This window comes from Populus euphratica, unplaced genomic scaffold (genome assembly GCF_000495115.2).
Source record: "Populus euphratica unplaced genomic scaffold, PopEup_1.0 scaffold14.1, whole genome shotgun sequence".
Lineage (NCBI taxonomy): Eukaryota > Viridiplantae > Streptophyta > Magnoliopsida > Malpighiales > Salicaceae > Populus > Populus euphratica.
Window position 1 is genome coordinate 739,263 of NW_011499876.1, and position 27,961 is coordinate 767,223.

The following is a 27,961-nucleotide window of genomic DNA, read 5'->3' on the forward strand; positions in this document are numbered from 1 at the left end:
TTATTCTTAGACCAAGAAAAAAAAAAAAAAAAAAAAAAAAAAAAAACCCCCCCCCCCCCCCCCCCCCCCCCCCCCCCAACACGCACTCTCTTTACCCTACTATCACTGTCATGGATGTAGAGCTGGAATTGTCATCTCTAGACTTGCTTCCATTATGAATTCTTGTTTTCGATCATTTTCGAACTTGGTCATCATGCTTGATGTGGACAATGAAAATTGTGGTACATGTAGTTAATATGGACCAGTTGCTGACACTGCTATTATTAGATTGTTCGTTCTTTTGTATTTTTTTGGCTCATTCTAATAAATATTTTCTTGGATCACCCCTTATCAAAAACTTTACCTCAAAATTTCTACTCCAGCAGTCTGAATTAACTTACCCTCACCTTTATGGCCGACTCTGGTCAATAAATAATAAGAAGTGTCCAACTTTCCAATTATTCTTTTCTCTTCTAAATCCCTGGCTTCCAGTCACAGTGTCATTTGAGTCCTCAAAGAAGGCTGCCAGTTTAACATTTTTATATTTAATATGAAATGTTTTTTTAGGAAAAACAAGTTCTGGAGGCAACTTCCCACTTCAACATTCTGAGTTTTCCATTGAGTGATTAATAGAAAAGGTCCAAACCTTTCTTGGTTCCTTCCCATTGCATATCATGTATGCCAATTGACATCCTCCTTTGTAACTACATGTATTGCCAAGGTGGATGGTCTTCTTCTATATGGAATTCCTGATAACACATTTGTCATTTTATTCATGACTCTGCTTGTTGCAACGTATTATAGTGAATTATTAGATTTCACTCTCTTAGTTTTTCATTTTACTCTGAAGGGTTCCCTTTTCTTTTGGAGTATATTCTTTAGTTTTCTTAGGAGCTGTATGGTATATGTTTGTCTAAGACCTGGCTTCATTAACTACTCATTTAATTTGTCTAAATTGGTAACTCACGCAATGAAAGGGGTAGGGCAGGATGGGAAAGCATGGGCCCTGATAACTGGATATCATATGCGTATTTTTCTAGTCTCTCTTTTCTCTCTCTTTTGAGTGCAGTAAGCAGGGCTGAGCATATCATAAACTTCATTTTCATTTTATATGTGATTTTTCCTTTTGCAGAAGGCGCCATAAACTTGATTGTTTATGTGCCATATGTGTTCTAAAGCGCCGTAGAAGAGAGCGAGAAGAGAATGCTCGACTTTCTAAAGGCCAGATCGGAGTTTCTGATAACGAACTTGGTCAAGAGTTCAAGCAAGAGGTGCAGTTCTGTTTTTAAACATTTACTGAAATTTCTTAAATGTGTGGAACAGTCCTGAAATAAGTTTTAACTATCCTAGCATTGATTGGTAATGCTCTAGAATAAAATATATTAACATATAAGTAATAAGCTGGGTTGGTGTTTATCTTGGTTTTGAATCTGTACTCGGCTACCTAGCATGCTGTGCTCGTGGACAGAGATCAGTTCTGGATTTTGAAGTACTATTTTCCGTTGAATTTTCTAGAGTCACCGTAAAGCTTTTGGTGGTGTAAATTATGAATGTAGATATGCACGCTTGATTGCCTATGATAATGAACATTTGGTGTTACAAATGACCGTTCTGATTTTCACAGCATTTTCCCTGAGAAAATGATTCTCTTTTGGCTTTGCACAAACTCACGATGCTCTTCTGTTAGTCCAATGGCATCCAGTAATTGGATCCAGTTTTCTTTGCACATAACAGAAAAACAAAGATGAGGGGACTTTGCATTTGTAGCTTATATTGCATACAAATTGTCACAAGTTTTTAATAGTGCAAATGAGGTATCACAATAAGAAAAGACATCTAATCCTTTTCATTCAATTCTTCTCACGCTCTTCTTAACTCTGTTAAAAAAAGGTTCTGATTTGGAAGAGTTTGCCTTCCTATGGTTTATTCAAAATACTATCTTTTGTACAGCTAAACTAGAAAATGACATTATGACTGCCTAGAATGAGAGCATAGATTTCATAAAAGTATGCTTGAGCTTGAAGTTCATTCTAATTAAGAACCCACTTTTTTTATATATTGAATTGTCTTTATTATCAAAGAGCAAATAGTTTGTGATGCTGTCAATTGAAAGAAAAACCTTTTGTTAAAGTTCATTCTATATATATTCTTTTCTTCTGCTGAAGGAATCTTCACTTGCTGGAAGTCCTTGTGAGGATTCATCATCAAATATGGGTGAATCATTGGACCCAGATGCGTATGTTGAAGTGGAAGGAAAAGCACATGAGGGGAAAGTGGAGGTTACAGAAAGGCAGCAGAGCCCTGTGGAGAAGCGAGAGGAGGAGGAGGAGGAGGAGGAGGAGGAAGATGAAGAAGAAGATGACGACAATGAGATGGAGATTCAGAAGCAAGGGAAGGATGAATTACCAGAGAAATCACAGTTCGCTGATGGTTCGGGGAAGGAGCCTAATCAACAACCTCAGCCTGTAATATCTGAAAATGCAAATATCCGTATACATATTCAGAAAGATGCATTAGTGCTGCAAGAGGAAGAAACTATGGCAGTTCAGCAAAATAAGCGCAAGGTATTGGAGTTTATGAATTAACTTTACATGGCAAATTTATGCACATACAGCACTTTTGTGTGTATGCGGGGATGTGAACAGGAAAGACACTATGGTGCTTGTGATCGAATTTTACTATATATTTACATGTGTGAGATATGGCTAAAGATTCCACTGTTATTGTCATGTTATATGTACTGATTGTGTCTTGCTACAGTTGCAGGAATTGCAAGAAAGGGAAGAGAAGGTTAAAGTGTTTAAGAAATTCTACATTGAAAATCCCTTGCTTCTCAGCCTATGTGGAACTCTATTCCCTGACAATCAAAGATCTGTCTGGAGTGGACCTCACTCCCTGGTTCAGCATCAGGATTCTGGCCATACAAGTTCCATTCATGCTGCCATTGAGACGTTTATGAAGTAGGTTTTCATAGCTGTGTCAATACCTTGACCATGAATTGATGCAGTTTTATACCATGGATAGATGTGATGAATAGAAACAGAATGCCTGTTTGTTACTGTAATGGTATCTCGCATCTGCTTGATACAGGATGCTCATCAGATGCTGTTAATGGATCTGCAGCACGACCATTATTCAAATCGGAGTCGTTTTACCGACTCATCTCCAGTAGCCTTTCTGGGTATTACTCCTTGCTGTGAAAATACATGCTAAATACTGTGATGATTTATTATGCTGCAAGGATGATTTGATTAGTTCCTCACTCAGGTTGCTTTGCCATTTTCTATCACCAATATTAGAAATGTTTTTCTTGAAAAGAAAATGACCTAATCCTTGAATAAAAAAATAAAAAAATCTAGTTCTTCCAAATATTTCCATGCAACTAAATAAGGCCTGGACCTGCAGGTATATGCTATGTAAATCATGGAAATATCTCTAGCGTTTGAACAGATGATTTCTATTCCTATTTTGTTCTATCACATGAAATATCATAGTTATTAAACTTGTCTTGGATTATAAATTAGGTAAGTTATCTCGGGTTGTGATATATTTTATTTTAAAATAAGTTAAAACAAAAAAAAATTGTTTGCAGATATACTAAATTTTTTTTTCCTGAACAATTTTAAAGACATCTTCAAAGGAAATAGTAAATTTATTTTTTAATGTGTTTTTTTAATTATATAAAATAATATTTTTATTTTAAAAAAATTATTTTTAATATTATTACATCAAAACAATCTAAAAATTTAAAAAAATAATTTTAAACTAAAACAAATTTTAATTTTAACAAAAAATCATATAAAAGGCAATTACACAGCATGACAACAATGCAACGCACTCATATGATGGTCACTGGAGGTTTACATGATCGTTAACTTCAGGGCCCGTGAGATTAGTCGTGATGCGCGCAAGCTGGCCCGGACATCCATGTTAATCTAAAAAAATAATGCAACACAGAAAAATTTGTGCATGTAACAGGTTTACATGATCGTTAACTTCGGGACTCATGAAATTAGTCGTGGTGCACACAAACTGACCCAGACACCCACGTTAATCTAAAAAACAATGCAACGCAAAAAAAAAATTTGTGCATGTGACAGGACCTGCGTTGCATTTTGTTTTTATATGTGGAGACCAACCCCCATTTAATACAAGATATTTTTTTTAATAAAAAATATATTAAAATAACAATTTTTAATTTTTTTTTTCTCAATTATGTTGTTAGAGCATTAAAATCATAAAAGAAAACACATAAAAATACATTAATTTAATACTTTTTCAATCAAAAAACACTTTTAAACGACAAACTACCACGATAGAAAAAACCCTTATTTAGTTTCATTTAAGTTAACTAGGGGGGAAACAAACTACTAAAATTGGTACCATGACCACTTTACAGACAAAGTCAAAGCAGTCCTGGTTTGGTTTTTTTCGATGTCCTTGACAAAAAGGTTGGAAGGAAAAGCTGAAAAACAGTTTCACTTTCACTTTACCAACCAAACCAAGCAACAGGCAGGCAGTAGCACTTTATTAAACATGATAGCAAGGTGATGATTGCTTGGAGGATGCACTAATTCATGCTGGATATCATGCATACATGATTTGATTTTAATTCTTTGCCATCAAGGATCATACCTTGCTTTGTGGCTTTAGCGGTATGGAAGGGACCAAGGTTCAAAACACAATCAAAATAAATTATTATTAGATTAAAAAAAAAAAAACCTTCAAACCACCTGCTAACCATCTCCCTGATAGACTAAAAGAAGCTACTCACCTATAGGGGACAAAGCTCTTTAAATTGGCTTCAAATGAAATAAAATAGACAGCTCTCAAAAAGAAGGGATAAAAACTACTACAGCTACAGCACGGCAACAAACTTACTAATGCTCTAAAAAAAGCCTATGGTGCAGGAACAGAGGAGGCTGAATTTCCTATCGGCTTCTTTACAGAGTTACTCTTCTGATTGTGACCATTGAGTGAGAGATTTTTAGTTAAATTGATCAGAGTCGAGGGATTGGTAGTTTTCTTGGTCCTTGAGTCATCTTCAGATATCTTTTCTTCAGCTGCTGTATGTTTCTGTGCAGAGGGATGAAACAATGTTACAAAATTTCTACACTTGGTAGATACATAAAGCATAAAACTTACTAGCCTGAATTTGGGATGGGAGCCACATGGATAACAAAAATAGTAGCTAGTATGGACATGAGAATTAAAACCAGTATGCTATCTTCTTGTCATGGTCTTAGTCTCGGTTCAAAAACAATATGATTGCACGCATGTGTTTCATAACAGAATTAGGGTAAACCAAAGATATCTGTATGAATTTTACACAGTGGTTCAAAGTAAAAGGATCAAGTTATAAAAAGAAAAAAGAAAAAAAAAGAGAGAGAGGACAAGGAACTTACAGGGAAATCACTGTTCTCAAATATTTCCATTCGCAAAGTTGCAGGTTTGTTGCTCTTTTTGGTATTAAGTGACTTCTCTCGATTTTCATAGAAGTTGAAGTCATCTAACATAGATGTTTTTGCAGAATAGCTCTTGAAAATTTTAAGCATTTCCAAGCCTTTCTGGAGTCCAATCTGCAAATTTACAGTCTAGTCAGACCAACTGTGAAAACATTGAGCACAAGCAAAAGGTTTTATTTTGACCAGACTACACACAAAATTCCATTTACAGGTAGGGTGTCTTGCAGGGATATCAAAGATTCAAATCTCAGGTCCTAGTAAAACATCGTTCGATTACCCCATCTCTTGAATGTTACCCTTAATAGGAGAAAAACACTAAATCCACACAAGAAAATGCCATCTGCCAACAACTGGGATGAAAGAGCTATACTTTTTAGTTTCCAGTTGTTTTTAAATTCTTCTTTTTATTTAGGAGATGTGTTTATCAGATAGCTTTTAATTAAGGATTTCTTCTCCTGCAAGGATTGAAATCAAAGCTTTTAGCTGGTATCATTGAGCCAGTATGGCTTTTACAAGACTTCTTTTTCTTCTTCCAACCCCATATCAGATAGAGGACATACAGCTATGATTTGGCTGGCATATTCAAGGCAACAAGACAAATTGTGGAAACACAGGTTTAGTATACTTCATTCAAGGACCAGACCAAGTTCCACAAAGAGACGCCACCTACATTTAAATAAAAGAATATAGGAGATACCTCTTGAGTGTCCCGGCTGAAAGTTACAGAATGCCCATCGTTATTTTCTAGCACAATATGCCGCAGCTGACTGTTAGGAATATCTTTTATTACATGCCACTTAACTGGGAAGAAACCATTCCACTTGTCAATTTGCCAAAAATCCATGTCTTTATTGAAGTCTACCTGACCAACCATCTCAGCTAAGCCAACAAACTGTCCACTTCCATTTACCTGACATTATAATAAACCAAGGAGGGCACAACCAAACAAAACAAAAAAGACTAGGTCATTTAAAGTTTGATTATATATAGGGGGGGCATAACGAGTATTTAAAGAAATGACAAACTTTTCACAAGAAGAAAAAAAAGAAGTGTTTCCAACTTACTGAAAAAAAGAGGAAAATTGGACATTTGGTGCCGGTCTCACTTGAAACCTCTTCTGCATTGTGGAATGCAGCATCTAGCTTCTTATTGCCATTTGGGGTACTTGCCCATACATCATATTTAATGCTCTTGTGAACATCATCTTCATTGTAAGACTTGATAACAAAAAACTTGGCATTAGAATACTCAGTTTCAAAATCTGGTAAGTTGTATTGCTCCTTATGCATTGAAAATCCCAACATGTCCTTCACCGAGGAGTCCAATGGAGCATTATTTTTGACCGAGGAGTCTACGGGAGCATTTTTGTTGGATGCCCTAGGACCACGAGTTAATTCAGTTTGGTTTTCAAAATCACCATTTCTATTGAATCTATCCCTTGGTTTGTTTCTGTAATTCCCATTCCACATTCTTACATTCTGCCTGTAGTTCAAAGGACCACTGTGCAGGAATGGACCTTGTTTTTGGCCAGTAAATGGAGGAAACTTTCCCATAGGTTGGTATCCCTTGTAAAGGCCTGCTGACAAATCTGAACCCAGCGGAGAAACCTGTAAATTGATTGGTCACATCAGCAAAACACTTCCAAAAAGGAATCCCTTAACACAATGTATACCATACAAAGTTCAGTTATTCTTGAAACAGCTTTCATGATAAAATAAAGAAAGAAGTATCTAGAAATGGAAGGAAAAGAAATACAGTTTCAAAAACTCACAAGCAATTTCTGCTCAACAAAACCACTGCTCTGATAAAAATGAGAAAAATGCTAAAGATGATTTCTGGAAAAAATTAAACATGCTCCAAAATTCTGAAAAACTAAACATGCTCCAAGAGATATACCTTGGTCATAGGTCTGGCTGGTTGTGTATACATAGGCTTGGAAAATTTGCTTCCAACATTGCTATTGGATTTTACAGAGTTGAATCCACTTGACTTGGCAAAAGCAGTGGAACCTGAGCCACTTTTTTCATTTTCAAAACCAGCATTTCTATTTGAGACATCACCAACATATGTTGAATCCCATGAATAACAAGGCATGGTTTCTAATCCATAGGACACAGGATGCTGTAGATATCCAGAGGAAGAAAAATATGGCTGTTGAGCAACACTTTGCCCCTCAACACCAACTACTGTCCCTGAAGCATATGGATAGCCAGGCCAATAATAAACCATTGAACCATTATCTGATTGCATACCCTGAAGAGGCGACCAATAAAGAGTATAAGAAGTAATATTTCATCAGAAGGTGATGGCAGTAGTGATGATATGTAGTGGCAAAGCTAGAATTTTTTTTTTTCAAGGGGTGCAGATTTTCCCATTGACAAGAAAACAGAAAAGTATGGGGGGCAATTCATACATTTTAATTTTGATCTGTGAGAAAAGATAAAAAATATAAGGACTAAATGGGGAAGTTCAAAAGATTAAGTGGGCAGACTTCTCTATAATGTAGCTTCTCCCCTAAAATATATGTAGTAGCAGTAGTATTAGTCTAATGGATTTCAAAAAAAAACAGACAAAGCCCAGAGCTTTGCAAACAGATTCATAACTTCAAAGTCAATGTAAGTTGGACCATTACAAGGTAATTATACTCTGTGTTTCTATGTAAAAGTTAAGAGGAACGTACTATATGAGAACCATCTGCTTGATAATAGCCATGATCATCCAATTGCGTGAAGGACCCACTATAGCCTGCAAAATAGAATTAATTCTTCTAAGAAAACAAGTACAGTGATAACAAACATAATGCTCAAATTATAAATTGGAAATTGGAAATCAAAGGTGAATAAACCAAATGAAAATTTCCCAGTAAATGCAGACAGCTCCAAATAGTAAAAGAAGAAACTTCATGGTTATAAAAATTTCTTGTAGTATTATTTTAGGCAAAGCATTAACAAAAAAAGGAATGCTTCTATGATGTCTGTCATATAAAGCAAAGAGGCCTGGGGCTATCTTAAATTACTACCCAACTTATACCCAGGTCATAGCAGTGATCTTGTTGAAAGTGCTTTTGACGTGAAATCGGTATATACCAGTATCAATTAGGACAACCCCACTAGCCACCTGCTACCACCTTGAAAACTAGAAAGAGTAGAAAATGTGATTTGCTCACTAAATCTTTTGAGCAAGCAAGAGTTGCATATAAGCCACCACTGGATGCTCCAAATCCTGACCTGCTTATAATCATTGACCAAACCCCAGGCGATCCCATTAAATTAGTACTCTACAAGTACTCCTACTCTAAGCCAAAGTCTGACCAGCAATCTGTTACTATTCCACACGCTACCCTGCCCAGAATGGAAAATGAGGACTGATTTTTAGTCTGACCAGCAATCATTTTTTCTGTCTCCTAAAGTAGCTTGGCTTAATTAGACAACATCTTTTGATGTTCTCATGGTTGACAACATCCTAAGGTGAAGAAGTTCCCTTTTCCACATAATTGCACTGTGTCGCGTAAAGCATTCTCACCTTAAGGCAACAAAGTATTATATCAACAATAGAGATCACAAAAATCCATTAACTTTCAGTTTCATTAAATACCTGAAAAAGCACCAAGTACACTACTTCGTTTAGCTGAAAACCTATTTCCATAGTATATTTGCAATGGAGATTATAAATTTCCATGAATGCACATCTTAAGAACAAAAAAAAAAAAAAACATTTTGACTACTAACCTGGGTATTGATAATTATAACTGCTAGTAGGGGGGACAAAGGCACCAAGTGGCTCTTGATCACCCTCTTTTTTGGTGGTAGATGCAGCACTGCCATTAACTTTGGTGTCAGAAGCACCACTCCCAGATGACAAAATGGTGGGAGTTGAATCTGATGGGATTCCATCTTTTCCAGAAATCTGCTTAAAAAGAAAGAGAACATTAAAAAAAAGCCTTCAAAGCCAAAGCTTTTTAATCCCATAATTCTATTATTCCGGCCAAGCCGATTTTAACTGAAAAAAATGAAGGTACGTCAAATGTAAATTACCACATTGTTGTCAACTGGTTTAGCAACAACAGGGTTTGGCTCCAATCCTGTCAAGACAGTCTCAGCTCTATTAGATTATATAGTTAATGACTAACTAACTCAAATCATCCATTATCAGATTTAATCAATCAAACAGGAACAGAAATCCAAGGAAAAAAAAAGAGTTGAGAAAAAGGAAGGAAGGGTACGTTTCTCGAGTTTGGTTTCGGTGGCCATTGTCGATCTTCAAAACTCAATTAACCCTGCAAAAACAACAACAAGAAGCTTAGACACCCATATATTTATTTATAGATATAAAACAAAAAATATTTCTTATAGGACTGGAAATATCTTGGGAAATATTAAATTAATTTAAAAAAAAAAAACATGAAGTGGGTCACGTTATGCATACAAGCGCATGTTAGCATAATGCACGAAACTGGATAAAAAAGGAGTTTCTCTGATTCTTTCTTTTCTTTCATCACCACAACCATCGTTATTACTAGTAAAATCAAAGGGAAAAAATTCAATGTTTTCCTAACCCCTTGATTGATTAGTGATTTCTCTCAAAAACAGATTTCTTTTTTTTTTCTTTTTGAGAGATTTTTTGCCAAAAGATTCGATTTTTTTTAAAGATATTTTAAAAACTTTGTTTGTTTCCTGAGAAAAAGAAAGGGGGCACCAGTAACCACAGAAACTTCAAAATTCAAAAAGAAAACGAGAGAACGAGAGAACACTGAAGTTTCAAATTTTCAGAACTGTGAATGAATTCTTAGGAGAGAAAAAAAAAAAGAAACGGACCTTAAAGAAAAACCGGATCGAGGCCGACCCGAAATCGAGAGACCCGATCTAGCCGAAACAGAAAGGCTCTCTCTTACGATTTTTTTTTTTTTTTTTCAGAGAAAGATAGAAGAGATGGAAGAAGAGAAGGGTGTGGCGGATTTGGAGTCAAGGAGGTAGGACTAGTAGTAGGGGTTATGGAGAGAAGGAGAGATCGTACGGCTTGGATTAGATCCCATGTTTTGTAATAACTATTATTAACCCTTGGATGTAGGGGTTAGCGGCTGCTTAACAGGTTTCCTTCTCTTCAAACGTTAATCGATGGAAAAAGTGACGTTTTTGAGAAACTTAAGTTTAGTCCCTAATGTATTAACTCATTATCAATTGAGTCTAAACGTGTTTTAATTGATTATGAAAACATTTCAAAAAGGCATAAATTCAATTCAATTTTATCATATTAAAATTTATTTCAAACATATGAATTTAATTAAGTAATAAATCATTTAATAAATCTGTTATTATATCTAAACTACTATTCTTATAGAAATACATGTACAAATTGCATTTAAGATTATTTTACTTGCAACGAATAACACATTATTTAATTATTATTTTGGATTTATATAAATATATATATAATCGAGACATGTTTTCTCATTACTTTGTATAAAAATCCAATCTAAAGTTTTTAAAATATAGATTTGTTTTATACTTTTGTTTTTATTTATGTTTTTTCAACTAAATAACTTTTTTGTTTCAAGACACTAACTAAACATTACTATATCGTGTTCTATTTTTTTTTATAGTAGTGTGGTATTCATTTTTATATGTAGCTCTAATTATTAAAAAAATAGAAGAGTATATTTATATATATTAGAATACATATACACTATTCATATTAAAGATGAAGCCATATTAACAAGACCTAATCAAGGAGGGGAAGATTATTGTTCTCCTTCCCTTTGTATTGTTATTTATTAGAATAATATTTTTTATTTTTTTATATTTTAATATTGAATTTACTGATAATTGAATTTTATTATTTATTTTATTTTTTTATATAAAATTATTATGGTCTTAAAAAACATCTTGGCATTAGATTAATGCTTAGTTTTATGATCATCTACTTTTTTTATAATATAATTAAATAAAACATAGTCTATTATATTGTTAAATAAAATATTATTACAAGAAAAAACATTGTCACACATGTGCGGCGTCGCGGCGAATATTCCACTTCAATGTAAAACGTGTATATATATATATGGGGGAGATAAGAAATTCTTGTCGTTTATCGATGAAAAATAAAATGGGAATCACCACCTAATATTTTGGTCACTAAGAACCCTAACTGATCTCAGATATCGAGTACAGAGACTGATTGCATAAAAAGAAAGTATTAGCACCCCAAATACATCTTACTTAAGGTAAGTTGCATTGTTTAATTGTTTGATAAAAAGCTAAGGTGTTATCGTATTTCTAGTTACTGGTCTGTCTATGGTTTAGGAAAAGTCCTCCTTAGTAAGAAGGTCCTTATCTTATCGGGTCAAAAACCTAATTGTTCTAATGTCTTATGAAAACTATATTTTTAATATCAGGAATACGTTTTATGTATAAATTCATAATCCTGGATACTAAAAGAAGACAAAAAGATTTTTTTAGAATTTTTGAAATATTGACCTAGTTCTTATGGTTCTAGCAAACTTATTGAGTCAAAGTGCATGCTAATACATATATATTTTTTAAAAATTTCTTTGCTGTATGAAAATATGATGTGATGATTTGTTTTTTTTTTATTTTGGAGAGACTAGGTCGTATGCATGAAAAAAAAATATTTTTTTATTTTTTATATATATATTTTATGTTTTGACAAAAATTGGTTATTTTAATACTGGATTTGTATCCTTACAGTATAAAAATACAAACCAATATTAAGCAATTTTAATAAAAATATTTAGGAAAATCAACAATTTTCTTAAGGATTTTTCAGAATTTTGAAAACAAAACATTTTATATTTTTTTGATGTCTTGATGAAAATCAGGTATTTTAATACTAGATTTGTATCTTTACGGTATAAAAATACAAACCAATATTACACAAAATAGATAGAAAAATACATGAGAAAACACCAATTTTTTAGAAAATATTTTTGGAATTTTAAAACTTTTTTAATAAAAAATGAACAGTGGATTACTCTCCAATGTTCATGCAATGTGAATAATGGAGACCACCGAGGAAGAGGAAGAAGAAGAAGAAAAAAAGGAAGGGGAAGGAGGCTGACTTGTGATGGAAGCTTGGCTACGACGAGGAGGCTCTGCCGGTGGCTCAGCGGACTTCGGTGGAAGGAATGGTGGCTAGTGTCGGTTGCTGGTGAAGAAAGAAGAAAAGTTGTAGAGGAAAGAGGCTCGGCGATGTTCTCACTATATGAGGTGGTTTGGCGGTTGCTTGTGATGGAGATAGAGGTTTTCAAGCCGGTGGCAACAATGTTGAAGGTTGAACGCCGTGGTGGAGAGAGAGAGAGAGAGAGGTAGGTTTTACTAGTAGCAGGAACCGGGTTAGAAAAGTTGGTTTTTTGGCTATCTTTAGACCCAAATTTCTCCCTCGTTGAAGTATGAAAATCACATATATTTATAGGTGGTGGAAGAGGAACACTTCATCTCTTCTAGTGCCAAATTCCAGCCCTTAGTTTGACTCGAAAATACTCCAACCACTGCTTCAAAGAAGCAATGATGAACTGCCAGTTTTGTGCAGGAAAATGGCTGATCGGGTTGGCTACTTTGGGGCGGTGCCGCCACCTCTACAGCTTCGATAAGCCAAAACTATTTATACTAGGGTGTAATCAGGTGTTAGGGTATCATTTTCGTGCAGGTTTCATTTAATTTGGAGAATAAATGAGGCGTTAAACCCCTTGGGAAGGAGGCCTCTCAGGTAGCTTCTCTGAAGAAGATAATGAATAGTAATTTTTTTTTTGTCAATTATAGTTTAGTTCCTTAATTTGTGGTTTATCTCTAATTTCACTCCTGATTGGCCTCAAACTTTTAATTTTGTTTAATTTCACCCCCGCCAAACTTCAATTGGAATCCTATATTTCCGCACCTTTTATAGTTTGGTCCTTGGTCTCTAATTTATGCAATTTGACCCTCAATTGATTAATAAACTTTTAATTTCTTCAATTTGGCTACTGATTTGATTAATTACAGCCCCTCTATTTACGTGCCTTTTCCAATTTGGTTCTTGGTTTCGAATTTCCTTAATTAAGTCCCTAATTAGCCATCAAACTTCAATATTTATGCAATTAAGCCCCTGATTTGACCAAATCAACTCTTAAAAATTATAATTTGACCCCAAAACTTTAATTTCTTCTAATTAAAGTCCAAATTGACTTAAAAATCCATTTTTCTTGCAATCAAATCCTCTATAAATTCAATTAAATCATCAATAAAATCTAATTAAGTCCATAAACATTCAATTTTGAACTTTTCTCATCAAATTAACTTTTCTTTTTCCAACAAGACTCTCATCATTTAAGAATATACTGTCAAAATTTTAATTTTTGTATTTTTTAACTCCTTAATCAATTGTTCTGACCATTTTCCGCGTGTTCCAGCGTTCTACTGCTATTATTATTTTTCAATTTCTTCTGACTATATATTTATATTTTTTTCTTTTTTGTGTGAGGACCCAAAAATGGGTTACAACAAACATAATTATTATGAATTGAGTTTCAAGATTTATTTCAATTTATTTTCAATGGGGTTATCATGATTTGAACTTTGATCAATAATCATAGGATAGATCATTAATCTCTCACCTAATCTAGAAACTTGTGTGTACTTTAAAAAATTAAAGCAGGTGATGCATAAGGTGTTGATCCACATCCAATATACAAATACATGTGTAATACATACAAAAAAAAAATGCATATTGATAATAAAAATTATGGAAAAAAGCAATAAAATTTTAAAGCATAAAGAAAATAAAAATGTATATATTAAAAAAACACAACATTAGACAAAAAGAAAAAGTTTAATTTACAAAAAGTCCCTAATGGATTCGTCATTCTGTTATACGTGTACGATGATCATTCTCCTAAGTTGGGATTAACATGAATGATATGGGTGGAAAGGATGATGAATTCTTATTCTTTATTAGTAAAACAAAGGGAATGAAAGTCACCACCTAGTATCATGGTTATTAGAAAAGCTAATAGTTTGCAAGAGTGTGGGTAAAGGGTCTGATTGTGCAAATAAAAGATATATCATCCCTAGTGCACCCACCTATAATAAGCTGGTTTATTGTTTGTTCCAAATTGTGTTTTTTATTCATTAATCTATCTAAGGTTCGAGAAAAGTCCTAATCGATAAGGTGATCTATATTCTGTCATGTTAAAATCTAGTCATTCTAAAGCCTAGAAAAAGTTTGTTCAAGATTTAAGAAAAGTTATCATTGGGAAGGAGATTCATATCTTATTAAGTTAAAACCTGAACATTCTAAAGCCCAAGATAAAAAAAAAAAACATTATTTGAAATTTTGGTCAAATCTGAATGGATAATCGCAAACTTGTTGTGATGCTCATCAACTGATTTTTTATATTTATCAAAGTATAATGAAAATGAAATTTTTATTTTTGTATAAAATATACATGAAAATTTTAGAATTTGATCTTATACATACAAAATAAAACATATATTTTTTTGTATTTTTGAAATGAGAAAATTGTTAAGAAATTTTTGGAATTTCTTGAAATTTTGATGAAAAAAGAGTGTTTTTAATATTGGATCAGTATCTTACAATATAAGGTCTACAATTTTGGTATTAAGTGAAATGATTGAAAAAATATGCAAGGAACCAAAAAATATTTTTAAAATAGCCTTCTAAAGTTTTTAGAATTTTTAAAAATTTCATTTTGGATCTATTTGATAAAAAAATTACTTTCCTTTTAAATAAAGCTACCAAAAATAGGTCTAATAACATATTTATCCATCACGTCTTTAAGCTAAAAAACCTTTATGAAGATACTTGCCTCACAAATAAGACCTAAGTTAATTGACTAAAAGCCAAATCAAACAAGTTGACTTGAAATCAATAGTTTGATCGCGAACCAAACCTGAAACTTTGATTTAATCTAAAAACAAACCAAAAACATAGTAAATATCCAAAAACATATTCAACTAAAAAAACAAGAAAAACATAAAATTTCTTAACAAAAACAAATTGAACATATAAAATGAAGAATACGATGAATGTTCTTTATAAACCCAAAAAACATAACTCTCATCATGGACCAGATATAGCAAAACCAAGGGCATACAGAGATTATAAACCATGTAAGATTTAATAATCTAGCCCTTACTCACTTCAATTATCACTAAGATATCACAATGTGGTCAATAAGAGTTTCAGTTTAAAACCAGAACCTTAAGATTAAACTATGAACAACATGTTATTAAGGCAAAAAAAATCCTAGATTACTAGCTAACAAGGTCATGCAAAGTGGCTAGTGCCAAGAAATAGACTAAAAGTGGTCTAAATCATGTAGTCAAAGCAATGTTCTTCCTAAAAAATGGCCTCATATTATGCTACATTGTTGGTAGCAAGGAACTTAATATGGGCTTTGTATTTCAACTCATGTCCTTTAGGTTTAGAAAACACTATCCCAACTCTGCTTTCATTTATGTTAGAAGCATCATTATCATCTATATATAATTTATACATAATAAGTGATATATAATTTTATTAAAGTTTATAAACTGGTTAAAACTTCTATCGTGAAAAATAGATGATTAGGTGTATTCATGCATTCTTTAAAACAATATTCAACAATGAAATATTTTAAAGTCTAACCCTTTATAGCTAAGAAAAGTTTATATTAAAGCCCAAATTACTCTAACTTTATAGCCTATTTAACCAAGTGCCCAAATAATTCTAGCTTGTATAGAATATGTCTCAGTAGTTAATATGTCAATACTATTATCTAATGAGCTTGGAAATATGATTTTAACTCTTTAGAGGCTCTTATCGATGTTATGGCTACTTTTTCCACCTTTAAGTATTTTGTTTCAATGTCATGGAGAGTTCAACTAAAATAATATAATGATCATTGTATGTATGCATTTTCCAATACTAGAACTGAGCTCATTATTAAATCCTTCACCTGTAGGTATAGGAATAAGTCTTTATTTTCCTTTGGTTGAAACAAAATCTTGGGAGATGATAAATGAATCTTAAACTTTTCAAAAACCTTTTGACAGTCTTCAATCCAATTGAAGGTGGTCATATTTCTCAATATCTTAAAAAAAAAAATACACCCTCTAGGTGAGTAATGAATATGTTCAAGGTAGCTAATCTCCTTGTACGGCATTATATTTCCTTCATAGTCTGCAAGGGTGTCATGTTTAGTATGGTCTAAGTTTTTTTTTGGATTTCGCTCAATTCCAGTGGAACTTAATAGAAAATATAGAAATTTCCCTCTATTGACAGTGAACACACATTTGAAAAGGTTGAGTTTCATCTAGTATAAACTCAAGATGAAGAAAACTTCTTTAAGGTCCAGAACATATTGTTTAGAAGTCATGCTTTTTATTAACATGTCATTAACATATTTCTCCATAATTCTTCCTAACTGATTTTTAAATATTCGGTTGACCATTCACTAATATGTTGCCCTTGTATTCTTCAAGTCGAATGGCATGGCTCTGTAGTAATAAATCCTTATCCTAGTTATGAAAGCTATTTTCTCCTCATCTTCAGGATAGATAAGGATTTGATAATAAACTGAGTTAGTATTCAAGAAGCTCAAGAATTCAAAGCTTTCAATGACATTTATTAAATGATAAATTTTTGGGAATGGATAACTATATTTTAGACAAGATTTATTCAAGTCGATGAAGTCAACAAATATTTTTCATTTGTTATTACTCTATTTTACCATAACTACGTTCACTAACTAGACAGGGCATAAACATTTCACTAAGAAACTAATGGGTAAAAGTTTGTCTACCTCCAGGTTATAACCTTTACTTTCTCTTTCTTATTTTTTTTTATAGCAAACTAGATATGCAACTAGATTTACCTTTACTAGAGAGTAGCTATTTTAGAAATTCTGTCTAGAATGTTTAATGTATTTATTATGAAGTTTAATCTTTGGATTTGTAAGAGCTTTGTCAATGATTTCTATGGTATAGGTGTTAAGGTGGATCTTATTATGATGATGGCTTGTTCATCACTCTCAGATAAATGTCCTTTAATTCCTCCACAACCTCAGTTCTGGATTCTACCTTTTCCTTTAAGGACCTTTGGTGGTCTGATATTAACACTTTCTTACCTTTCAAGCAAGTGGTAGCACATTGCTTAAAGGTTACCTATTCTCTTCGTAATGTAACAACTCCACGATGGGTTGGAAATTTCAATGTTAAATACCTAATGCTGATTATAACATTGATTGATGTAACAAATGTCTTCCTAGAATAATATTATAAACCAATGTCATATCAATCACTATAAAGCTTTGTTGAAATGAGACACATCTCAAAGCTCATTATAACAGGTACTTCCAATGAACCTTTCAATGGCATGCTCAAACCCTCTATCCTAATAATAGAAGTCTTCACCAACATCAATTTTAAAAAGGGGATTCCCATCTAGACTATAATTTTTATTGAGATGATGCTAACTACACTACCAGCTTCTACTAGTACCCAACGTACACTATAATTAGAGATAACAGTGGAAATAATGAGGGCATCCTCATATAGAAGAACCACTCATTCTTTATCTTCTAGAGTAAAAACTATTGGCTCATGCCATTGACCAAAAAATCTAATAGTTATGAGAACTTACTTCCCATATTTTTTTTTTCATTGTTAGGATTACCCTTTGTAAAGGGACCTCCTAAAATCATATTAATATCGGGTAAAACTGTAGTGGATTTTCCAGGTTTTTTCCTGTTCTGGTTAAGGCAAAAATCCTTTTATATAAACTAACAAAAATAACCCTTATCTATCAATTTTTCAATTTCTTTCTTCAAGACATAGTAGTCTTCAGTGTCATGTTTTTTTTTTTTTTATGGAAAAGATAGTACTTATTGGAGAAGTGGGTGTTGGGAGAAGACTTCATGGGTAAAGAATGTTAGATAAACTCTTTTCCTTGAATAATCATAAGGACTTTAGTTAGAGAGGTGTTCAAGAGGGAGAGTGTGTGCTTTAGAGTAGCTTAAACATTCCCTCGTTGATTTCTTCAGGTTCCTCTAAGGGTTATCATCCTTCTTGGGAGAGCGGTCCTATTTAGGTGAGCAATCACATTTGAGGGACCTTTCAGGTTATTTATCTCTTGAAAAACAAGTAAGAATATGACGCGTCATGCTTGCTTCCTCTACCCGATCTCTATTGCTTGCTTCATTTTCAACAACCTTTTATCTAGTAGAGCGTACAGCTTTTTCAATAAGATTTTTTCCCTTACTTCATTAATAGAGGCTTTTAATACTATTAGTTTAATTAGCTTTTCAACCTTAAGCATTTTATCATTAAATGTTTTTAGGTATACCTTTATAAACTCATTCTCCTCTTGGGTAATTCTATAATGAAGCTATTTCTAAGTGAAATATTTGTTCGAAAGCATACCACTAGCTTGATATAAAGATTGTTATAACTTTGTGATTGATCTTGGCTCTAGGTTGTTGTACCATACTCTTACCAAACATCTAAATGTTGTTCGGAGGAATGACTATCTTGAATGACTAGCTCTAGAGTTCTATGTCTATTTTGTATATATTTTTAGGGATATATGAATCCATCATAGTTGTTTATAGTCATTTTAGTGGGGATGAAATCTCTGGGCATGTGGGTGTTCAACACACCTCTGGATAACAAGGAGTCTCATATCTGATGAGAGGTATAAGCATCCTCTTAGATGAATTTTTTTTAGTTGTTTGTCACTTCTACACCTATTGGGTTCAGGGTAGCTTAATGTCTCTAGTATATGATGAAGTGATACATGGACATCCTTTTTTTTTATGTTGCATCATGAATGCGTATGTACTTGTTAGAATGGTTTGACAACCTTTAAGGTTGTAAACCCCCAACTAAATTATTTTACCTATATTTCTCTGGATAATGTAGCTATTAATGGACATTAGGTGTGGCTTCCTATAAAAAAGGTGAGTGGAAATAAACAGCAACTTGTTAAGGTAAAGTTGAGACTTCTTGAAGTGGGTTTTCCTTTACTTGTTAATTTCCCTATACTACTAAGCTGAGGAGCCACACATAGTCAATAAGTTGTTGAAGGATTCGTGGTGCGAGGGCTAGAATATCTATTATAGAAGAAATATTAATAGCTCATTTTATTCTAAAAATGCCCTAATTATTTGCTATCAATTATTATAAATTGGAAAAATAATTAAACAATATAGTTATTTATAATTTTTTGATTAAATCCCCACAGACAACGCCATTAATGATATTCTAAAATCTAAGATATATAAATAATAGGTTATTTAGTGTTTAGGATAATGGTTAATTAATATGTTTAGGTAGTTGACTTTTTTCTCTATAGTTAAGGAACATTAGACTGATGGTAGAAACTTAAGTACCTGTAAAACTGTAAAACTATCTTAATGGAGGAGACTTAAAAACCATTTGATGAAAAAGTCAGTATCTTTATGGGAAAGATAATAAATGACTTAAAATAACTTTGAATTCAAATAACATAGATATTTATTCTTGAGTTTTAACATGGTTAATGCTCTAAAATCTATGAAAGTTTTTCTTAAGAGATGAAATATTCTAAACACTTACCTAGATAGTTGAAAAGATATTTATACCCCCTAAACCTTGTTGTTTTCAGAGCAGAGAAGGACTAAAAGGTCTTTTGCTTTTCATGGCATTAACAAGGAAAAAGTATCCATTACATATTATTAATAAGATGGCAAGTAAGACACATTGGGTTTGGCTGATTGTCATCCCTAGGTATCTTAAGGCCGATACGTTCATAGACCCGCATCGTCTTGGGTTTGGCTAATTGTCAAACCTAAGTGTTTTTTGGTTTAACACATTCGTCAGACCCATGTCATTTTAAGACCTTTTAATTTATAAAAAAATAGGTTAAAACTACTGACTCATCAGAATTAATTTTTATTAAATTTTTAACCTTTTAACTTTCAAAATTTACTATAAAAAAAGAGCATGAAGGAAGAGTTCCAAACTTAAATATTTCATATCTTTTCACACTCTTTCTCACCTTATTTTTAGTGTTTTCATTCTCTTTTATGCTTTGATTTTTTCTCTAAAATCCAGAGTTTAGGCTGATACTTTGTTGAGAGATATTTGAGTTCTTTTATTTGGATTTAAAGAGTTTGTTTAGCAGTGCATTTAAATTAAGATGATATTGTTGAAATATTAAAAAAAATATTGCAAACATTCTAATTGCACAAGTGAGGAGCAATAAACCCTTAAAGACAAATAATTTATCATTGACAATAATAAAAGTTGCATTTTTTAAAAAGTGTTTCAATATATTTTAACTATATTATGTGAGGACATTAATCTTACATATAAATTGCAAGTTTGAATACATGCTTAGTATGTAAGCATATATTCAAACTATATTATGTCGAAAACATGTTTATCTTGAATTTTATTTTACTTCTTTATAAATTTAAAATTACATGCATTGTAAGCTTACTTATAATAATTTTTTATGTTTGTATGCTCTTGTTATGATAAACTAAATATCTTTACTTACTAATATAATATAATACAATATATTTTAACAATATTATGCATTGTGATTATTGAGACGAGAAGATAATAGCATTCCCAAACTCTAAGTTAAGTTGAAAGATTATAAGTTTTGACACCTTATTTTTACAACCAATCTTTATGCACCAAATGCTATAATTTCATCGGTTGAAATATCTCAATCTCTTTCTATAAATGTATTTTTAATCACTCTACTTAGCATTTGTTTAGTATTACGGTAGTTTTTTCAATTGTAATTTTTTTAAATTATAGTTTTTTAATTAAAATTCTAATCAATAAAACTATAATATGTATTAATTAATTAAATATTTTTAAATTTATAGCAAGAATAAAACATAGATTACACCACATCCTACAACATAAAAAATAAAAAAAATAGCGATAGGTACTCTTGGCTCATTTTCTAACTTGATGCTCAAATTGGGATTGAAAGCCTTTTCTTTACGAAGACTATTCTCCATCTAATGCCCATAGCGTCCTAGGTGCTTACATTTCAACATTTCTTATCCATTTCACTACTTAAAAAGCATCATCTTCTCATAATATTTTCTTGGCACATAACCTACAAATTTCTCACCCACTCGTGTGAGATCTTCGTAGATGGGGGTGGCAGCTAATTGTTGAACCTGAAATTGAAATACCATGTTAAATACTTCATGGAGGCCAGCTTGTGTTCGTAGGTGTTTTGTGTATGAAAAGGTTGTTTCTCCACTTAATATGAGGTTGGTCCAGACAGTTTTGTTTTAGGATGTATTTGAATATATAATAATGATTATAATTTAAAATATTTTTTATTTAAAAATATATTAATATAATATATTTTTTTATTTTTTAAAAAATATTTTTTATATCAGCAAATCAAAACCCCTTTAGATTATAAAAAAATTAATTTAAAATACAGAAAAATTTAAATTTTAAAAACCATGATTTTATATAGCGTTGTTAAACATATTTTATCTAACAAGGAAAATTTTTGTTTTGGTAGACAAAAAAGAGAAATGCATAGGATGCGTAATATGGGATTTTTTAATCTTATTATTACTTTAAAATGTCTTTCCTTTTCCAAGAAAATGCAAAGAAAGTATCATGTTATTATTTTAAAATATCATATTAATGGTAAAATAATTCACCTAATTAAATTATAATAATAAAGGAATGTTTGCTATAATTAATTAACTAATCAAATTCTAATAATTAAAATCTAATAATAATTAAAGGGATGTTGGCTATAATTAACTTCATCCATACAACTTGAATAAAGCAGCGAGAGAAATGGGGAAAAAAAGAAGTAAATTGTAAAGAAATCAAACAAAAAGCATGTATATTAAGAGTATATATATATTAATACAAACATGGTCCCATTAAGATCTGCTATCTCTCTCCCTCAGCTAAATTCAAGAAGTGCATCGTAAATTATTCCTACATATCGATATGGACATGGAATCTCCTGTGCCTAGAACCTAAGTCAATAATTAATAATAAGAAGGGTAAAAAAAAAAAAAAAGGAAATCGAAGGGAAAAATATACTTTGCACAAGGCAAAGGTTGTAACTAAATCAAGCCAGCTTTCAGACACAATTTAAGTGTAATAATAATTAAAAAAAACTGCCTTAAACCAAAAGATCCTGTTTATATTTCAAGCCATTTACGATCTCCTTCTTCTCAGTACCACTCTTCTTCATTTGTTGGGGGAGAATTGAAGAAGACGAAGATAGGTAATAATCTGGTGATGTGTGGCGAGGGAATTCTGAGAGCATCTGCACCACTTCTCTCATTGTGGGACGTTCGATGCTATTTTCTTGGCTACATAACATTGCAATGAAAAATAAATGCATGGCTTCGGCTTTTGGCACCATTGTTAGCCTTGGATCAACTATGTGCATGGCATCTTCTTTGCGACTGTTTGTTGCTCTTTTGCTCCATTGTACAATGTCAACTCCATCGCCGAAGTCTCCCACCGGCCTCCTCCCCGTGAGAAGTTCTAGTAGAACTACTCCAAAACTGTACACGTCGCTCTTCTCATCGACCTTCAATGTGTATGCATATTCTGCATTATTTAATTAAGAGATTAGACAAAAATAATTTAGGAAAACGCCATTTGCAACGCAGTTACGAACTACCGAAACCAGTAGCTAGTAAACAAACTGTACTGAATCAAAATAGTGCAAAAACAATTAAAATGTTCATAAAAAAGGAAAAAAATAAATCAAAACTATATATTTAAAAGTAGCAAGACAAAAGGAGATGCCAGCATGCCAATAGAAACCAAAGCAGCCAAAAGGGACTTGTGGGTGGGAAACAGGTGGACAAGGAAAGGAACAACAAGAAGAAAAGATAGCCCTTTACACGTAAGATCAAATTAGTAAGGCAGTGCTTCAAGGCATGAGATTTTTTTTCTTTTTAAAAAAAAAACGGAAAAAAAAATTTGATCAAAAAAAGAGAAAGAAGATGATGATGTAAATAGGTGTGCATGTCGGTTAGCTTTCACCAATCTCAACGCCGTGTTACGTGAGACATCATTGTCAGACAATAAGATTTGTGTCAGATTTTAACATCTTAAATTCTGAGATCAGAAGTTTTGTAGGGTCCCCAGCAAATGCCCTGTTTTTTCTTTTTTTATTTATTTTTTCTTTTTTTCTTGCTGTGGTTACCAAAAAAATTCTATGCAACATGTCTTGCTTGTCCCTCAGTCTCTCCCTCTGTGGCAAAAATCACGGGTGGTATTTTCAGCTGTTCGTTTAGCAGAGACAGAGAAAGAGAGACAGTTTAGCTAATTAGTACAACAGTACAGCACCTCCACTTGCTTTTTTACTGTGGGATAAGGGAAGAGATGATCAGTTATGTTATGAAGGAAGATGATTGTGGGATTTGAATACTAGGTGTCACAAGTCAGAAATGATGATCATCATCATCTGGAAACTTGAGCTTATTGTTCCCTACGTAAGAGTATCATACATAATTGATTACTTCATAATCATTTTCTTATCGTGTTACTAATTCTAATTATAAAACCCAAATCAATCCCGCACGTCATTTTAGTAACTAATCAAAGTATTATCTGGTTTGAACCAAGTCAATTAAAAAATTGATCAATAATAATCTGGCCCTGATCGATCCATGTCAAGTTTATAACTATAGTGCTAATTAAGTTGACCAGTCCAAATTCTTCTATTCACAAAATATTAGAATTTTCTGTAGGAAGCTTTTTAAACCAATGTAAATTGAATTTTGTTTTGTTTCCAAGTTTCAAATTTGTTAGATATTCAAGAAAAATGTAAGCAATTAAACATGTTGCAGAAAATGAATTTTAGTGAATAAATTAAGATTATTAGGGAGTTGAAGATGGTAAGTACCAGGTGCTATGTAACCGTAAGAGCCTGCAATTGCCGACATACACTGGGATGCACCGCCATCGACCAAGAATTTCGCTAGTCCGAAATCAGCTACATGAGCCTCGAAGCTGGAATTCAAGAGAATGTTGTTTGACTTTACGTCTCGATGAACAATCAACGGAGAACAATCATGGTGAAGGTAGCACAGGCCTTTAGCGGCTTCAATGGCGATTTTGTACCTCAAGTTCCATCCCAAGAACAAGGCACCTTTTTTACCATGCAGTGCCTCTCCTAAGCTCCCATTTCTCATGTACTCATAAACAAGCAAGTTGGTGTCCTTGTTGGAACAGAATGCCAGCAATCTAACAATGTTTCGATGTCTAATGTTGCCTAGTGTTTGAATTTCTGCTCTAAAACCATGGTCGTGGCTGTTGTTGCCGAAACCAAGTAGTTTTTTTACTGCAATTTCGACCCCATTTGGCATTTTCCCATGGTAAACAATCCCAGCTCCTCCTCTTCCAATTACATTGCCATCTTTCACACATTCAATTATGTCTGTCACTGTGAATTCAAGCTTTTGGAAGGTTGTCAACTTCCAGGAATCCGAACTGCTTTTCTTGAATGTCTTGGCCTTGATTAAGGCAGCAGTTGCAAATATCAGAGAGCATATCAGCAGGCCTAAAGCAAAGATTAGCTTGAAATTGCTGGGGGCTTTTCCTGGTGTGTTGGTGACGGTGGTGAAATTACAAGGGTTGTTAAGGAGAGGACCGCAAAGTAGAGGATTACCAGCAAAAGAAGAGGCATTGAATAATGAGAACTGGCCAGATTCTGGGAGCTTTCCAGCGAAATCGTTGAAAGAGAAATCAGCAACGGTGAGGCTTTTCAAGGAACCAAGGGATTTTGGTATGGTCTGGTTCAAGTGATTTCTTGATAAGTTCAAGTAGTTCAAGTTACGAATGTTGGACATATCCGATGGGATTGGACCGGAGAGGTTGTTCTGGCTCATGTCAAGAAATGTAAGGTGGAAACAGTTGCCTATTTCAGGTGGAACCGGGCCGGAGAATGAGTTTCTACTAAGATCAAGCTTTAGTACTTGAAGGAGTTCTCCTATCATTGGTGGGATTGAGCCTGAGAATTTGTTTCCACTGAGTAGAAGAGTTTGGAGGGAAGAGAAATTTGAAAGTGAAGATGGCAATGGACCTGAAAAGAGATTGTTTGACAAATCAAGTTGCCCTAATTTAACAGGTGTCAAGGAGCTATTACCATTTTCTGATAATGTCCCAGATAGGTAGTTGCTTTGAAACTCTGCCAAGTTCAGCTCTGGCAAGTAAATAAATCCGATCGGAATGCTGCCATTCAAGTAGTTCTGACCCAACCTCACTTTGGTAAGACTATAACATGCTCCCAAGCCTTCTGGGATTGGCCCAAAGAGGAAATTCTTGAAGAGAATCAGTACCCTCAACTGATTGGATGAGCATAGGTCTTGCGGGATGGTACCGGTGAGCTTATTTGAGGACAAATCAAGAAGCTGGAGCTTCCCATTTCTGCCGAGGTTGCGGGGAATCTCGCCGGTGAAGTTGTTCTTCCACAGTTGCAATGTTTCCAAATTGGGCAAGTCTGCAACGTAGTCTGGAATTGAGCCATGCAGCCTATTCAAGAAGAGATTTAGGAGGTTGAGTTGCTTGAGATTGATGAACTCAAATGGGATTTCGCCAGTGAGTGCATTGTACGAGAGGTCAAGATTCACCAAGTTTGTCAAGTTTCCCAACTCCTTTGGGATGGTGCCTGAAAGGAAATTGATATGCAAATAGAGAGTGTGAAGCAGCTTCAAGTTTCCAAGCTCGTTAGGAATCGGACCATCCAATCCACAGCTTGAAAGATCCATGTGAACTAGATTCACCAAATTGCTCAACTCCACTGGGATTTCACCTTCAAAAACGTTGTAGTTCCCCAAGTAAATCTCTCTCAAGTTAGTAAGATTGCCTAGCTCACCTGGGATTTTTCCTTGAAGATTATTTCCCATCAACGAAAGATACTCCAACCCCGCTAGTTTTCCATAGCTTGTTGGTATTTTGCCATAGAAATAGTTTCCACCAAGCTCCAAGTGCCTGAGTTTCTTCAAGTTCAAAATCCCAAGAGGAAGGAAAGCAGTGAAGTTGTTGTTAAAAGCATCAAACACTTCCAAGTCTGCAATAGTCGCGTAGTTCCAATCCAAACCACCATTGAATTGGTTGTTTGAGATGTTAAGAAACCGAAGATTACTCATGCCGGCCAACTCAATGGTACCGCTAAAGTTGTTTCCTGCGAGAGATAAGCTGGTGAGTTGATCAAGCTTTGAGATTTGAGGGGAGACAGAGCCATACAGATTAAAATCCGTCAGGTCCAACGAAGAAACTCGACCGCGAGAGCAATGAATTCCAACCCAAGAACAAACTGAGCCCGGATTCGACAAATTCCACGTGTTCAATAAAGGTTCAGGGAATTCAAATCCTCGTTTAAGTGAGACCAAGACACGAAAATCATCAACCCAAGAAGAAAGACAAGTGGTGCTTAGAAGAGAGAACAGGGTCAAAACAATGAAGGGGACCATGTTTTGTTGGCAAGATTTCTCAGCAAGTTTGTGTTTGGAAGGGCTTGGAGGAAAGGGTAAAGGGATTTAAGGAGTTTGAGAGATTATAGAGTTTCTACTAAAAGGAAGGAAAAGTGAAGGGAATCTGAAAAACTTCAAGCGCGTGTTTAGGCCCGAGGAATCAAACATCTTCACAGGAAGAGTCTTCAAATACAAGGAAGAAGCTTGGCCTCTCCTTTCTCTGCTCCTCTTTTCTGTTCATTTCTTTTTCTTTGGCTTTCTTCCCTTTTCTCTTAAAGAAGAACAAAGGGAAGAGGAGACGAGAAGATTGAAATTCTTCTGAAATTCTTTTGTTCAAGTTGCTTTTATCTCTTAATTAAGCTTTGAGCAGAGGGAGCTGAGAGAGAAGAGAGTAAAGAAGGTGTGCTAAATTATTCTTATGGAATAGTAACAGTGTCTATAAAGGAAGAAAATAATCATAAAGCCGTTGGATAACAGAAATTTAAAGATGAGATAGACTAGGGGGAGAAAAAGTAAAGTGGATGCTGCTCGCTCTCTCGCTCGCTCGCTGGCTGCTCTCTCCTTTTCTTTTGTGTGTCTCGCTCGCTGGCTGGCTGCTCTCTCCTTTTCTTTTGTGTGACAAACCTACCCTTTAGCTTTAATCAAAGGATGCTCTTTATGGCTTTGATTCTTTGAATGAGAAATGGTGGAATTGCACTTTCAATGATTTGAAAATGGCTGCATTGTCCTGTTGCTTTTCATAATTGACACCCATGGATCCTCATTTTTTTCGCAATTCTCAGCTCCATATTATGATTGCCAACAAGTGGGCAAAATAATTGATGCATCAAAGTTATTCATTGATTTCATTGTTATTTTATACTACTCTGCGATCTCAAAATTCATCCAATGTTGCTACGAAGATTTAAGGAGGACATACGAGTTTCACTTAAATAGCATTTAGTTGTTGTCTCGAGATTCTTAAAAGTAAAAGATATAAAAGACAGAGAATATGTTTTCGTATAACTCATGTTTTGAAAAGATATAAATCTATTCTAAAACTACAAAT

At 33.6% G+C, this 27,961-nt stretch overlaps 3 protein-coding genes across 4 annotated transcripts in view; 1 reads left to right on the forward strand and 2 right to left on the reverse strand.

Moving 5' to 3' along the window:
* LOC105128396 (DNA-binding bromodomain-containing protein) overlaps nucleotides 1–3,245 on the forward strand; it is a 6,726-nt gene extending 3,481 nt beyond the window's left edge. The window contains exons 5-7 of one of the 2 annotated variants that reach the window (XM_011030042.1): nucleotides 1,115–1,250; nucleotides 2,145–2,543; nucleotides 2,740–3,245. In XM_011030042.1, coding sequence (XP_011028344.1) covers nucleotides 1,115–1,250; nucleotides 2,145–2,543; nucleotides 2,740–2,943 — 739 coding nt within the window. In that variant the 3' untranslated portion in view covers nucleotides 2,944–3,245. Of the gene's footprint in view, nucleotides 1–1,111; nucleotides 1,251–2,144; nucleotides 2,544–2,739 lie in introns of both variants that reach the window. The other variant, XM_011030041.1, reaches the window with a different exon arrangement.
* A 1,407-nt stretch (nucleotides 3,246–4,652) lies between these two features.
* On the reverse strand, nucleotides 4,653–10,449 carry LOC105128397 (YTH domain-containing family protein 1-like). The gene is made up of 10 exons (XM_011030043.1): nucleotides 10,259–10,449; nucleotides 9,667–9,720; nucleotides 9,479–9,525; nucleotides 9,173–9,350; nucleotides 8,125–8,189; nucleotides 7,341–7,697; nucleotides 6,509–7,051; nucleotides 6,142–6,354; nucleotides 5,385–5,558; nucleotides 4,653–5,055 (listed from the first exon to the last, which is right to left on the reverse strand). The coding sequence occupies exons 2-10, from the start codon at nucleotides 9,692–9,694 to the stop codon at nucleotides 4,879–4,881; spliced, it is 1,782 nt and encodes a 593-aa protein (XP_011028345.1). The 5' UTR covers nucleotides 9,695–9,720; nucleotides 10,259–10,449; the 3' UTR covers nucleotides 4,653–4,878.
* Nucleotides 10,450–22,285: 11,836 nt separating this feature from the next.
* On the reverse strand, nucleotides 22,286–27,458 carry LOC105128398 (leucine-rich repeat receptor-like serine/threonine-protein kinase BAM1). The gene is made up of 2 exons (XM_011030044.1): nucleotides 24,345–27,458; nucleotides 22,286–23,038 (listed from the first exon to the last, which is right to left on the reverse strand). Exons 1-2 carry the CDS (start codon nucleotides 26,911–26,913, stop codon nucleotides 22,602–22,604), a joined length of 3,006 nt encoding a protein of 1,001 aa, XP_011028346.1. The 5' UTR covers nucleotides 26,914–27,458; the 3' UTR covers nucleotides 22,286–22,601.
* Nucleotides 27,459–27,961: the final 503 nt, after the last annotated feature.